The sequence below is a fragment of the Empidonax traillii genome, unplaced genomic scaffold (genome assembly GCF_003031625.1).
Source record: "Empidonax traillii isolate 1590-97213 ecotype Southwest subspecies unplaced genomic scaffold, ASM303162v1 scaffold600:size394560, whole genome shotgun sequence".
Taxonomy (NCBI): Eukaryota; Metazoa; Chordata; class Aves; order Passeriformes; family Tyrannidae; genus Empidonax; species Empidonax traillii.
Window position 1 is genome coordinate 369,658 of NW_020955793.1, and position 15,613 is coordinate 385,270.

The 15,613-nt window shown below is 35.4% G+C and overlaps 1 protein-coding gene across 9 annotated transcripts in view; it reads right to left on the bottom strand.

Moving 5' to 3' along the window:
* Positions 1 to 15,613, bottom strand: part of NEK1 (NIMA related kinase 1) — a 46,609-nt gene that overhangs the window by 26,740 nt on the left and 4,256 nt on the right. For 7 of the 9 annotated variants that reach the window (XM_027898498.1, XM_027898499.1, XM_027898505.1 and 4 more), the window contains exons 4-15: positions 14,036 to 14,133; positions 12,851 to 12,934; positions 12,337 to 12,404; positions 12,116 to 12,202; positions 11,012 to 11,066; positions 9,569 to 9,769; positions 7,111 to 7,171; positions 5,855 to 6,012; positions 3,486 to 3,545; positions 3,298 to 3,345; positions 3,134 to 3,205; positions 74 to 252 (exon numbers count right to left, since the gene is read on the bottom strand). In XM_027898498.1, coding sequence (XP_027754299.1) covers positions 74 to 252; positions 3,134 to 3,205; positions 3,298 to 3,345; positions 3,486 to 3,545; positions 5,855 to 6,012; positions 7,111 to 7,171; positions 9,569 to 9,769; positions 11,012 to 11,066; positions 12,116 to 12,202; positions 12,337 to 12,404; positions 12,851 to 12,934; positions 14,036 to 14,133 — 1,171 coding nt within the window. The remainder of the gene's footprint in view (positions 1 to 73; positions 253 to 3,133; positions 3,206 to 3,297; positions 3,346 to 3,485; positions 3,546 to 5,854; positions 6,013 to 7,110; positions 7,172 to 9,568; positions 9,770 to 11,011; positions 11,067 to 12,115; positions 12,203 to 12,336; positions 12,405 to 12,850; positions 12,935 to 14,035; positions 14,134 to 15,613) is intronic. The other 2 variants (XM_027898506.1, XM_027898501.1) reach the window with 1 other exon arrangement.

Consider the following 15,613-nt stretch of genomic DNA (forward strand, 5'->3'; position numbering starts at 1 on the left):
AATATGTACAGTGACTTTCATTACTTTCATCTAAAGCAGACCACACGTAACTTCCAATGGAAGGTTGCCATACCTTTCAACAACTTCTCGGTCTTGTAGTTTCACCCTCAATTTGGCTTCCCTCTGTTCAGCTACTCTAACGTTTTCCTTGTGCTGTTGCATCTGGTCAAAAATAGCGTGATAGTGTTCATAGTGCCCTCTGGAAGACACAGGCAAAGGACCAACACCACCTCCACGGACATAATATGGTGCCTGGAAACCAAAAAGGGTAGGGTGGAAATCTCAAATATTGGTTTGAAGAAGCCCTTCCAGTTTTCACCTCTTCAGCAGAATAATAGCATTAACATATTCTGCAACAATCCTGAATTGGTCCTAGTTTTAACCCTGGCGTGCCCCTATGTTAACAAACTACAAGATAGATGAGTTAAAAGCCTATTTTTCTGTTAGCAGTCCAGAATAAAACACCGTATAACCTTCCTCTAATAACAGTCTCGTTAAACATGAGACATCTGTCACACATTTTGGAAGTCACTGATAACAAATCCCTTGAAATGTAACTAGGGACAATTTTACATGGCAAAAATTAAACTTTTAGCACAAAAAGCAATATAATAGCAACTGAAGTAGATTTATTTAAGAATGCCCTTGCTACCAACCTATAATTTGAATTCATCACCAGAATTAAGATGCTTCCCTACTAAAGCTCAGATCATGAGAATATCTACCACAAGCTATTGCTTTATGTGAATTATCCCTGTCATTCTCAAAGAATTAGAATTCCTGCAGAACCTCTTTATGAAAATAATGAAAAAAATAACATTTCAAGCAGCAGCTGTGTAGAGTGGTAGCCAAGGATGGATGCAGAAAATGTGAAAGGCAAAACAAGGTTAAGGTTGTCAGCACATGCATAAAAATGTTCCCTTTACACCTGGTGGAAGCAATCTAATAGCCCATGGTAGTGAATCTACGGAATTTGTTTTAACAATAGCATCAATCTGGAAGGAAGAGTGCTCTGAAGTTATTTAAAATAAATTCAAACAGGTGAGTGCAGATATGACAGGTTTAATGTTGCCTACTTAGAAGTTCTTGAAGAGACTTTATCTGACAATGGAATTAATCTCACATTCCGAGTTTCAGTTGCTCAATGCCCATCAATAGCTTCCCATAATCCACATGACAAAATACTAAATCAAGGATTTATCCAGGCATTCGAATAAATATGTAGGTACACTGTTCATCTCAATAACCATACAAGATTATAGTTTCTGCAAATAGAAGGAAAAGTCTTGCTTTAGATAGTATTCAAGATTTCACCTATCATTATCAGAGGTAGTTTTCAAAATCTAAAGAAATACTACGATCAATCTCTGGGCAAATGCTACGAAGCAGGTGCTCATCTACAGTCTGTAGAACAGTTCCAGCCCCCACTAGAGCCACAAACCCAAAGCCAAATCCTTGCCACCTCTTTCCTACTTGTCCTCAGAAACAGGTGCCAGTAACCAAGCCAAAAAGACAACAGGAGGACAGAATCATGCAGTGCATGACCCTGCTGTGCCTTCTTAAGACACTATGTGGCTTGTGTCACTGGAAAGCTTGAGCCATGTTACTCAACAGTATTATCAGGGAGTTGCTGGATAAACTGCCTTCATGCTGGAGAAAGGAAAAGGATAATTAACTCAAAAATAACAGTATACGGAAACCTGGAGTGATGGTAAACAGTAAGATTTGTACTAAACAAACTTCTCTCATTTGGAGAAGAATTTTCAATGATTTTTAATGCCTGTCTGCCATGTTTTTCACCAGTGGCACTTGGTGAAAACAGGCACAGCCACTGGACCTCAGTTTCCCTTGGTAACTGAGAATATTGATAACCATGAAGCTGTGGAACCCTTTATATGTTTGCAGTAAAACTCTCAAAGTTAGTCAGAAATATTGTTTCAGGAACATACACATCTCTCATCCGAACATGATGATGAATGCGTATTGTGTTGTATGGAATCTCGTATGGGTGCCTGCCAGTTTGATCTTGTGAGCAAGAGAAGAACTGCATAGGGACCAAACTATATTTTTTGATTTTTTCATTAAATCAGAACCCATTATTTTTTAAAGTCTGGTATGCCTAAATTTACTTTTGCCTAAATTTAAGCTTTATATGATGTGTGGCACACATCCTAAGATGATGTCTATTTGGAAGTGAAATACTTAATAAGCAGCTACTAAAACCTGGTCAATGTCTGTGTATTCCTCACTTTTGTACAAGGAACAGTAATAAAGCCTCTCTTCATTTTGACTATACTGTTCAGTTAGAGCTTGTTTACAAAAACCCTACTAATCGTGTTTATAGCGAGTATTTTTGTAAGACTCACTAGACCACCACAGCAAATAGCAGCATCTCAGTCCACTTTCTACTGTCAGATAGATTTAGACTACAGCACTACTTAAATTCCTGCATTGGTTCTGTCTGATGAAAGCACCCAGACTTTTGTATTCACCTAACTTCATGAGACGACTTCCCAAGAAGTTTCCATGAGACTGTGACACACACAAATACACAAAAGAAGTTGTCATAGGAATCAAATTAAATTATGCAGGAAGTGAATGGTTAAAAAGTACAGTGTATTCAGAAAAAAATTAGATCTTTCCAGGACTTTTTATCCCCCCTCCTGAACACCTTACCTATATATATAAACACTTATGTTGCTAAATAACAAGGAATGCTTAAAAACAGGTGTTTAATAATGTGAAAGAGGTCCATTATTATATAATGAGAACCTGGAAAAAAAAAATTGAAGAACAAATTTGAATGTGAAAGAAGCTGTTCATGCATAGATTCAGCACAGGAAAAGGAGCAAAAGCAGGTGTGGCAATAAAAAGGCGGTGCATGAAAACCATTACTGGCAGAAAGAGAAGAGACTCAGAAATCTAGTAAGCATTAAAAATGAAAAATTACACATAATCTCCAAAAGGCCAGGGGAGGAACTGTTAAAGTTTCTCTTAAATTATCCAAAAATTAATAATGGGCAGCCCCAAGAGTTATCCTCCAAGAACAGATCTTTCTGAAAAGACAAGACCATGCCAGATAACCAAAGGTGAGGGGAACAAACTACACCACATTTCTGCATCTGCTGCCAACCTTAACACCACTTCCACCTGAACCAAGCACATTCCTCCATCCTTGTTCCCTGGCTCTGTTTATTCGTTCCATCTGAAGGAGAAAACAATACAGGAAAACAAAATTCAAGGAACCACTAAGTAAAAATTGAACTTCACTATTAACACATTTTAAACATATTTTACCCTTTCTTTTTCCAATCTTCTCGTTTCATCTGCTTTCAGTAAACTGATCTGCAATATGTAAGGATGAAACATGTTTAGTAACTGGGAAATCAAACTACTACATATTGTTACACAACACACCACACCACAAGGTATTTCATTAAAATTACTATGGGGGAATAAAGAAAGGTCTCAAGAATCTTGTCTACCTGCTCTCTCTGGCGTTTTTCTTTTTCAGGCAATTCTAACCTTTTCTTTTTTGAAGGTTCCTGAAAAACAAGCATATAATTTGGTATTTATTACTGAGCCATTACCCTGCAAAGTCTCTGTCAAGATGGGTTATTGCTCCAATTGCAAGTGTATGTCCACGAAGATTAAAAAAAAATAAATATCACTGCTATATAATGTTTGAGAAAAAAGGAGGAAAGGTTTGAAGGTTGTATTTTGTCATTCTTGCTTTGGACTTAGCTTTTGCTTAGTTTGAAAATTACAGGTGATTTTATGATACCTCAAACATTTCACTCCTTTCTTCCAGGAGTTGGAAAGGTCTTCATAAAAGCTCAAACTTCAATTTAGACAGCATGATGCAAGAATGAGAGAAAAATTCTAATCAGAAAAAAAATCTTAAAACCACAACTGAGTGTGCACAAAATGGGGTTTAAAATACTTGATCATTCAGGAGGTTTTTTAAGTGAAAAGCACTGCTAGGAACTAGGAGTAAATGCTATTGTACTTGTTCATCCTGTACTAAAAGTTCTGTCTCAAAAGCTGAAGGCAATACTTTTTAAATCTGTTTTGTCTTCTCCGGTGGTATAATTCTGCATTACAACCTTTTCTTAGTAAGTCTTTGAGGGTGCCAGGATATTGAGATTCTCTTATTTGGGAAAAAGATGTGTTAGGTTATCCTAGGGCTCTTTTGCTTGGTTCTTCACTTGGTTCTGACTCTAACCAAAGTTCCTGTTCTGTGTGGGACATGAAAACACAGCCACCATGGAATACCTGGCTGAAGCAGAAGCTATACTTGAAGCATGCAGCTTCCTCTAATCTTCTCAAAAAAGCGATGGGTAATTTTAAAGCTTTTGTTTCTTCTGACCATACTAGAACACAGAGAGCTTCACAGTATTTTCTTTTGACAACCTATAATCCTGTCAAATGGGTACTTTAAAATCAAGAATGGCGGAAGTCAGAAGCCTTCTGAGACCTGTAATATTGTCATGTTAATGTAATATCCCTAAATAAAAGAGATGATTGTTGCACGCTCCTCTGAAAAGCCAGCTGACAGCTGCAAGCTCAGACTACCCTGAAACAACAAAGGGAAGAAAATTTATATTACACTGTAGCCATTGTTTCTATGCTACATCTTATCCCTTATCACCAGGTACAATTCACACAAAGATTATGTCTTAAAATTGCAGTGTTACTGACTCTTTACATGTATGAAGAGTAGATATTTCCTCAGCCTCTTCCCTGCCACTTTAGGTTTCTAGGCAAGGTGGATGAGTGTTGGCTGGTGAAACTGATTATAAAGAGCAGCAAATGGTTGTGCAACCACATCTTAAAACATATAAACCTCGTGATCTCATAAGGACAAACAATAAGTTTGCGCCTTCCCTTCCTCTTGCTCTCAAATGCGCATCACAAGCTAACAAGGTTTGTGTGATCAATAAGCTTTTCTTTAAACCCCTCATAACTTTTGAACCTCATAGATAATTTGTATCTAAAGGATAATTTGCTATCCACCTATCAAATTTAACAGATGGATAGACATCTTAGTATTATGTTCCCTGAAGAGCCATGGGGAGAAGGAAAAAACCCCCAAACAAATGCCACAACAACAACAGTATTACTTATTCAGAAGAAAATCTGAATTCGTTCTCCATTGTTGAAATGGGAACTTCTTGGTTGCTAGTTGTTTGGCACGTGCATATAGCTCACTACTAGCTGTAACATAAACATCTCCTGGCCATGCAGTAATTAAAGGAATAAAGAGAGAGAGAACAGTTGTTTTATATTATAAGGAATACAGACAAGATAACTGAAGGGAAGATTAAAAGTACTGTATGAAGGTATATAGAAGGCTATATCTCATCAGCTCATGGAATTAAATCTGGAAAACACCTCTTCCAATTCCATGGTTTCTCTGGCTGACAACACTTTGTAAAATGACTAAAAAAAGTTTTCATGTTTTGAAAACTTGAGATTATTTTTGAACAAGGAAGAAAAATGCAAAGATTCTTATTCAGTGGCAATGATTTTGGTATATCTGACAGACAATATTTTTAAGAGTGGTTAACACCAACAAAGCAAATGAAAACATGCAAATGTAATTCAGCAGTGAAATTAAAACTCAAACCTAAGGTAGCAGTCTACAGAAATCATCATATTAAAATCAACTAAACAACAACAACAAAAAGATCAATAATGAAGCAAGCCAAGCATTTAAACTGTTAGTGCTACTTTCTCTTTAGGTGGATGAGTCCACATACCAAGACATTTTGAAAAGGAAGGCATAGAATTTTTTTTGCATTTAAATAAGGTATGAACAAAACAGTTCAATTTACCTAACTTAGTTTCTTACCTGTCTAGATTTAGTCAATGGCTTCTTCTCATTAGGCTTTTTAGGTGCACCACAAGACTTCCTGATGGTTAAAGGCACTCCATATTTTGCAGCAGGTTTGGTAATTTTTTGAGCTGGTGCAACTGAAGTCAGTGTTTGATCTTGACCTGGTTTTTTAGCTGAAAACAAAAAAACACCACAACAACAAAACCTGTTTTACTGCTATCCAGGCTGGCCAGTGTACCCTATTTCCCCCTCTCCCAAGGTCTCAGAACAGCATAACTGGGAAAAAAAGGGTGAATTTCATTCACATGAGCTGATGAATAGTATCCAGCTGTCCAAAACACCTTGTCTGGTGAACTGAACTGGAGAACTGAATCTTATTTCAGCTGCCATGCTTTATTACACAGTTGTCACTCACACACAGAAAAGTTTTCCTAATGGAATGGAGAGATAGGCTTGTCTCCACTAACAACACCGAACTCAAACCTGCAACACTACTGTCAGCAGAAAATGAGTTCTGGAAGAGCTTTAATGGCTTCCAGGGATATTGTTTTCCCTGTAGAGTTCCTGAAAACGTGCCAGTGTTGTGGATTTGATTATGTGTTAGCAGGGCTCTCTTACTACAGAATAGCAGGACAGAAAACTATCAAAAGACACCAGAGCACTTGCCACAGCTTCAAATAATTATAAGGAAATAAAATAATTGGGAAGGAAATCTAGGGGGAAAAAAAGGGTAAGCTAATGCAGGAAAATGAAGTACAGTAAGATCATCTTGACAAAACTAATCACGATCTACTTTGCTACCAGTAGGAGAAATTCTACTGAATTGGACTGAAGTCAGGGCCTTATCTTGGAATCTCTAATGAAACCTCCCACATTTTTTGCAACAAATGGTACTTCTCATTAGCCATTTGTCATTACTAAGGGGTAAAAATAAGTCACATGATCACAACATATAAATTATTTCCAGTATTTGCAGTCTATGCTGTCTCCAGAAATTTTGGAAGCATTGCATACTGCAAGAGGAAAGAGTACACTTAAAATTTTACAGGACCATAGTTTGTATTTGCATAATTTATACCCTACATACATCCAGCTCCTGAGGGGAGGAGGGTAAATTGGTTCCCTTCTCTTTTTTCCTGAAAATTCTACCATCAGGTATAAGAGCACACAACAAAAACAAAGAAACAATCAAACAAGAAAAGTAAAAGAAGAAAGCTACACACACTGTCTTGCCAGAGCTGAAGGCAAAAGCACTTTACACGCTCACTTACCTGGTGCAGCATGTGGTCCAAACTTCTGGAAAATTTTGTGATTGAATTCTTCTGCAATAAGCTAAATAAAAAGTTGAAGAGTTAGCTATCAGCATTTATGACTGAAGCTAGAAAGAACATTTTCAGAGAAGTGTGCCATTCTCAGTAAGCATCTAACTAGTAGTATTTATTGAAACTTAAATGAATACTCAACTTCCTGTATTCAATTTAGTATCACTAACATGAATATGAGGCTGGATTCAGTATTTGCAAGCATTTTTGGCATAATTACTCAAATAATTTAAAAAAGCAACTCAGTCTGACTTCTGGGTGGTACATGTTATTTCATTCACGAACTAGCTAAATCTAGAATAAAGTTAATGTGAGCATTAACATAGCTTTATGCATAATTCACTTTAGATTTCTGAGTAGTTGTTAATTTCTCATACAGCTTGTGTCAAGTGTTCACAGTTTTCAAGTTTCACTGCCCTTTTCAAGGTGGGAAGATGAATACATATGTGGGTATCTACAAACAACATCTATGGCATGCTGTCTGGCATATCAAATTAGCATAATAAAATACGGAAAACAGCCTTACTGGAGTGAAAAATTTGAGTCTAGACAGAGAACATTCAAACATTAATAGGCCATCACTTTAAATACTGCAGGTGGTTCTGAACGCAACACCTCAAGAACCACATAGTAGAAATGAAAAAGATTCAAGAAAAAGCAGCAAGGATAAGTGCAGTTTAGGAACAGTTTTTATAGAATCTTGAACTATCCAGATTACTTTGACTTGTTTAGAGACTACCAGTCAGTTATAATGGATGTTGAGAAGTTAAACCTGAAAAAAACCCCCCAAAACAAGAATCAACATGCAGAACTTAGGACTCCGCAGAGGATGGCAGAAAAAGTTTTTAGCATCAAAGATTCTGCAAGCAAGAAGTCACACATGAGAACAGTTTCCTACTAATGGTATTTCGTTGATCTTAAAGCTTTTATTTGAAGGGTAAGCTATAACACTGAGGTATAATTTTTCCATGATAACTGGAGATAATTACTGACAGAAAAGCAACTTGACTCTTCAAATTGGGCTCTTCCAAAGAGCCCCTCCTTTTTAAAAACATCGATGCTAATTTAGATCCACTCTTTATTGTAACTTAGTAACTAGGAAGATTACAAAAGAATTTACATAAAACTGGAAGACTGATTTCGTCACATTTAAGAGTAGGGTTTCAGCAATAGTTGCAACATGTTGAAGGTGTCAGCTACGAAATAACTCTTAAGCTTAGACTAAGGAAAACAGAGGACAACAGCATTAGCTATCGGTGATACTGAAAGAAAATAAGTATTACAGCTGTGTTGCAAAATGTAATGACGTCACAGAACGTAATAAACACCTCCTGCTGAATATGTAAAAGGTGTTTTCTTGTGTTTGGGAGGGGGAGGGGTTTGTTTGTTTGTTCTGTTGCTTTTAAGATTGGATAGCACCTCGTAAGTCAAACAAGTCAGAGATACAGGTGGAAAAATTGTGCACAAGTATTCATACTCTATCTAAGACAAATTAGTATCACAATCTGGTGATAGAGACAGTCGATTACTAATTATACTTTGACTAACTACAAATAAAAATTTCATATCCATTCTGGCAACTAGAAATAAAATCAGATCAGACTACTCTTGTTGCAAATGTTAGAACAAACTTATCTGTTAAGATTTCTGAATCTTACCTTTCATTGGGACTTAAATCTGAACTATTATTAGTTGAAAGTCTATTTACATACAATAGAAATTCGAGTTATGTATGGCCTCTCACAACATTTATTTAGTTGTAAGAATCCCTTAGAATTCTTTATATTGCATTTCCTCCATGTCCTTTCTCTGTCTATATTTACTTCATATCAGTACTATTCATGTGTTAATCTTGACCTCTTTTGATTAGATTTACATTAAAAGGACATTAATAGACATCAAATGATATCAACAGATTATTAACAGAATAGCAAGCAACTTCTTTGAGGTTATATACACATGATACATTTAAATATCAAGAAATGTGAAGGTTACTTAGCAATATTTACTAGAATAGGCTCTCAGGCCATTTCAAATTCGAAACAAAAAATGGACTGAAGTAATTTGATACAGCACTGATGCTGAAATCATTGAGAGCACCATTTTATGAAAAGATACATATTTAAACAAATCAACGTATCACTCATAATTCCTCACAACACAGAGAAACACGCAAACTTCAGAAAATGCCAATTTAGATTTACCCATGGAAACTACCAAACACTTAATAATTTGAGACTTTTCTTTACAGTTCATAGTAAAACTAATTTTTCCTCAACTGACACTGTCTATAAGAGCTCTAAGGAATACCATTATTTCAGTGTTTCATGCTGTATTTTAACACCAGAACAAAGAAAAAGGAAAGTCGTAAGTTTTAGGGATGTTAGAATTAAAACAAGCTCCATACCTCTGGTGTGAGAAATTTTTCAACCCGTTTGGCTAAAAAGTTTTTCTCCAATATGGAGTTTACTGATGGTCTATTCCTAGGATTCCTTTTAAATAACTGTGACAGAAGATTACGTAGGTCATAGGAGTAATGCACAGAAACAGGAGGAAATGGTCCAGAGATTATCTTCAGTACCAAGTTCTTCATGTTACCGGCTTCAAACTGTGTAACACGAGGAAGAAAACAGTTACTACATATTACTGACTATGTGTCCACACGCATGGCTGCATATACACATGATGAGGAAAACTAACAAAGCACCTTCCCTTGCCTCAACATACCAAAACACATTGTCAAAGTCATCCACAGTTTACACTAGCAGTTTAAAATAATCTGTTGCCAAGAATTCCCATTAAAAATACATCTTAGTAATGGTATTTCATACTATGGAGATATAAATTTTGCTAACAATAACTAAGAAAAAATAATTACATCATTATCTGCTTGATCTCCTCTTCCAAACATTTTCAACCAACACATGCCTTTTTCAGCAAATCCACATTTCAAATGAAAGAATGTAAAGTATTCACACTCATTCAGCGTGAAATCCGAAGGAATGCTCAGACTTGGTTTAAGTTCAGGAAACAGAGGGCACCATTTCAATTCGTTTGTACAATAAAAAGAAAACAATACATATCACCCAGCTTACAGAAAACAACTTGTTGCCATCAACTCTCAGAAAGGCAACATTGTCAGCATTGTTGCCACATGAAAGACCAAGCCATAAGAAATTACAAAAGCTTGAACTTAAATTAAATCCTTATCCATTGGAAATTTTTTTCTATTTTCATGTTGTTATGATTTTTTTCTTTTAATAAAAATAGCTACTACAAAAAAAACCAAACAAGACAAAATCCACAAAAAAATTCCAAATCGAGACACACAAAAAAAGTTTTTTCTTCCCTTCCTAACTGGAAAATGGATGATAAAACAAAACATCCACATAGAGAGGAGAAGGGGAGGGGAGAAAAAAGAAAGGCAACTCTTCCACCATGGCAGCTTTTTTCTAAGCACTATTCCTGTTCTAAACAGAAATACATTAATTCATTTGCACAAAAGGTGAGAGTCTAAATTCAGACTTTCAATGAAGTCAAGTTTTTTTGAAAAAAAAAAAAAAAAAAGAAACACTGTTCCTGGTATCCTTTGTTACAACACCTAACAATTTTTTCAGCTGACACAGTTCATTAAAAACAAAAGTGCCAAGATTTCTGAGGGAATGGAACGAATCAAAATGCCAATGGAAAATGCCGGACGGCACAGGAAGTGGAGACGAAAACGCTGAAGGTGATTTCCAAACAGTTATCACGAAAACCTTTCATCAACTAAAATATAACTATGCAACATCAGAATAAAGTTCTGTTTCAAATAACTGTTCTTTTACAGACACACTAAGTTTGTACTCACCGCATGTTTAAGTGTGCACATTTCATAGAGAACACAACCGAGGGCCCAGATATCACTAAATCAAAGAGAACACACATTAACAAGTAGTTCTAGGTGTAACATTGCCAAGTAACTTTTATCTGTGAAGTTTACCTTTGAAAAGGAAAAGGTTGTATTTTGAGTGTGTACAAGCTTCCCTTTATGGATTTCTTTGACCCCATAAAACCCCGAACAACAACAATGAAAAAAAAAAAGTCAACAACCAAAAATAACAACCTGAAAACCAGATGAAGCTATTTTGGCTTCAGAATTAGAATTTTCATCTGAACCACCCTTACCACAGAAATTAGACAAAATATGGAAAAAAAGCCTTTTTTCTTTAAGTATATACAGTTGCCGGAAATTTTTTAATTAAACAAACAAAAAACCAAACAAAACTCTACACCTAATTCAGCAAATACATCTTTGAGTCAATTTACTCTGTTTAACACTGACTCACCTTACCCTCACTCATTGCAGGATTACAGAATTTGGTTAGAATACCACTGGATAATAAATCCCATGCAGTAGAAATTAAGGGGTAAGGTATTATAACAACTTTTATCTTTTAAGAAACCAATTGAAATTAGTACAAGGCACTAGCAGAAATGAATGCAGCAGCTTAGAGCAGTGTAAGGGTAAATTGATAACAACCATTTTATTTACAGTGGGGACACTGTTACCAGATACAGCCTACTGCCAGGGCAGCAAGCGTGTAAGCGAGGTATCTGTAGGACTTCGTTAACTGGAGCAAGCTGAGACACCCATCTATGCATGTGCTTCGAGGCTCCAATTACTGTCTTTCATCACTAACAGTTTCACATTTGTAGTGCATAAATTAAGGCAGTAAAACAGACAGGCAACAGTAGAGCCATAATTAAGAACACAGCTGCATCCGGAACTTCAAGCATTAAGCTTCTCTGCATCACATTGCTTTCTACTGCAGACCTACTACGGTTCCACTTGTACAGTGAGGTTCAGTACCTACTGGGGTAAGAGAAAGACTAACAGCTGTTCACCATCATCAGATTAGAACAGCTTTAGATTCCTAAAAGAACTGTTTTTCTTCTCCTTAACAACAATTACCTTTTATTGTTGTAAGGCTTGTTCTGACATATTTCAGGCGACAAATAGTATGGTGTTCCTATGCAAGTGCGAGCCAACTCTGCAGTACTAAGAAAAAAAATAAGAATGGATGTTAAATGGTTAACTCAGTACATGAAGTACAATGAAGTACAGATTGTGTTTTCCTTAAAAAAAGTGATATAGAGTAAGTGAGAGAAAAAACAGCATCAAAAAGGAGTTACCTGTTAAGAACTCTGGCGATTCCAAAATCTCCCAGCTGTATTGTTCCATCTTTGGTTAAAAATATATTCTTGATATAGAAATGTTAAGAAGTCTGTTAATTAAAATATTCATACAATTGCACACTTTTTGTTCTCTATATGTTTTGGGAAAAAAGTGTTCTACCATTCAATCCCTCTTAAGTCACTGGCAGTACTGTTATCGACCACCGTGGAACACGGAAGACTTACTCTACTTACTTCATTAAATTAAGAAAACACTGCTACACGTTTTCAAACATAACCTTTCCTGTCCCCACACAAATATATGGGTAACGCTCAAGTAGCTTCATCAAATAGCCTCACTGGTTTGTAAAATATCATATAAATCTCTTGTAGATGATTCTGAAGAAGTGTTTCCAGTATTAGAGATGTTTATATAAAATGACTGTTTTCCATAATTTGCCAACTTACACTAGAAAGTTACGACTTTAATCACTTTACAGTAAAATCAGTTGAAAAACAGTGACCTACATACCTGTGACTTTATGTCCCGATGCAAGATTTTTCTATCATGTATGTGTTTTAGTGCTAAACAAATCTGTACAAACCAATCCAGAATCTATGCATAAAAGAAAATGCAACATCAGCACCACCATTTATCCGAAAGCTTCCCCACTTACAAGATACTATCAAATCAGTTTTATATTTATAACTCTAGATTTTACCCTCCTCCCCCAAATGTCTTCATTTATACTACAGAATAATGAAAAAATTTAAAAGTCACCATTTTTTTTCGACTTGAAGTCCTTCTTGTAAAGTAAGGTCAAATAAGAAAAATGAAAAATTTTTCAAATTGTATCCAAAATGTTTCATGAATACCCTATTCTAAATACCATCAGTAGATCTAAGAAATTATTAAACCTTTCCGACCACAGGTAAGTTGAGATCCTACTAGGTGCAGACATAAAGGCACAGAAACAATTTATAAACAAAGAAATATATGTCAGTTCTAACAAAAAACTACCCTGAATCAATCTGTTTGCAGCTAATTTAATCAAATCTCTACATAAATTCCTCTCATTTATTTCAAACTCTTCCACTTGTCTTCCCCTACAAATGACTTTATAACCAGTTTTGTGGCAAAAGAAAATCTGCTGGTATATATCCAATACAAAATTAAATTTTTGTTAATGGGAGAAAAAACTTTTGAATCATGCAAACTTCATATTTCCACATTCCATAATGTTATACTGACAAAGCATGTTATTTTATACTTCTAATACATGGCAGTTAGTATTAGAATACAAAAATCACATGCCATTATATCTTTAAAAACTCTGCTTCAAAGGTTTAAAAATATCCATGCTGTCTTTCAGTAGTTTTCATTTCTTGGATCTGGTTTACTTCACAAAAGATCCAACCTTTTTAAAAGCATCTTACACATACAGACAAGATTCTGAGTAACATATCCATGACTCCCAGGAATACGATTTCTTTCATGTTTTCCTTTTTGGTGAGGGTTGGGGTGTTAGTGGGGTTTTTTTGTATGGGTTTGATTTTTTTTTTTCAAAGATACTACTGTGACCAACGGCAACAAGAATGACAATTTGAAGACCTCCTTTTAGATTAAGCAACTACACCTGCAAAGTGAGCCAAAATAATTTAAAATTCATGAAAAAGTATCCTGCAACAAAATACTATAGCAATAGTTTGCTGTTACCTGATCTTCAGAGAATAAGACTCCTTTCTGGGCATTTATCTTTTTAAATAGGTCTCCTCCTTCACAGTAATCCATCACTATGTAGAGACAGCCATTTTCTGTAAAATAAAACAAAGAATTTCAAAAAGACAAAAAAAAAGACCCATATTTATGCAATTTTCTGAATATCCTCACTACAGTCACAGAAAACACAAGAACCCCCAACCTTTTTGCATACAGCTTCAGATATAATTTATTAGTCCATAAATATTATTGTTATTTTGAGTTTCACAACCTAAGTTTCCCATTTTCAGTAACATCAGACTATTTTGAGATACAGTGAGAAAAAAATTACACCTGCTGAACCAATGCCCAGAAATGGTATTCAAAACCACCAAGAAATTAAAGATGTCACTTTATGAACACAATATTAAAACCATTCCTCAAACTACTTTCAAACATCTTACAGGTCCCCTACCCTAAAAAGAGATCTTAAGTTGCCTCTATCTGCCTTGCTCTTTCTTGGAGTGTTACCTGGACTAGGCAAGTGCAAGAACATGAAAATCATCAGCTCTCATATAAGACATGCAGTTTATTTCAGAGACTGAAGAACAGCAACAAAACTTCCAGCAGACAATGAGAGATGGAAACAATTATTTTCTCATTTTTCAATGGAATCTGGGGAGACTTCAAAAAATCCTATGCAAGTTTCCAATAGGAGATATGTTCATATATAATATATTTCATTCGAGGTTACAGGTTTTTTTGACCAATAAAGAAAAAAAACAGGTTAGGCAGAAACAAATTGCAAGTTGCCAAAAACATAAGAACTATGCTCCTCACATACTAAGCATGATTTTGAGAAGAACTAAATAACAGCAAAAAAATCAGTCACATGCTGCTCAAAAGAAAAACTTATTTTATGAAAAAGTTAGTCACAGCACTTTAAATTAAAATCAAGAGAATCATCTAGGTCACTTCAATCTCACTCCCACAGAATGCCTCTGAAACACTGAACCCTAACAGTTGTATCTCGGTTAAGCTTTATAATCAGTGTTATTTTAAAAGATGACCTCAGGATTCTGGATTTCTTACAGACCTGTTGCTGAAATAATTCTCTTATTTACAAACCGAATTAGTATATTCAAAGCCAATGCGCTAAAAGTGCAACACAAAGTCCTGCGAATTATGGACTGCAGGTCTGCCTTGTACGAAACAAGCAGTTTTAAAAAGCAGGCCTCTAAGACAAAGAGGACAGAAGCATGGATTTATAAACAGAAGACTATGGCCATGTAATATGATTACTTAACAAAAATCTAATTTAATGAATGGAGAAAATAAAAGCCCCCAGGCAAAAGACATATGAAAGTAAGAAGAAAGGAAGAGAATGAAAAGAGAGCACAGTCCCTAAACAGTATTTCAAATAATTTTAGGGTGTTTTAAAATAATTTTTTAACTTATATGATAGGTTTTTGGAATCTTTTATTTATTCTGCTCATTTCCCAAGCCATTCACTGTGAAGACAAGGTGGAATTATTTTTCTCCTTCCTTCGTATCTTGATGAAGTAAACAGTCCTATTTATTTTTCCAGCTCTGAAA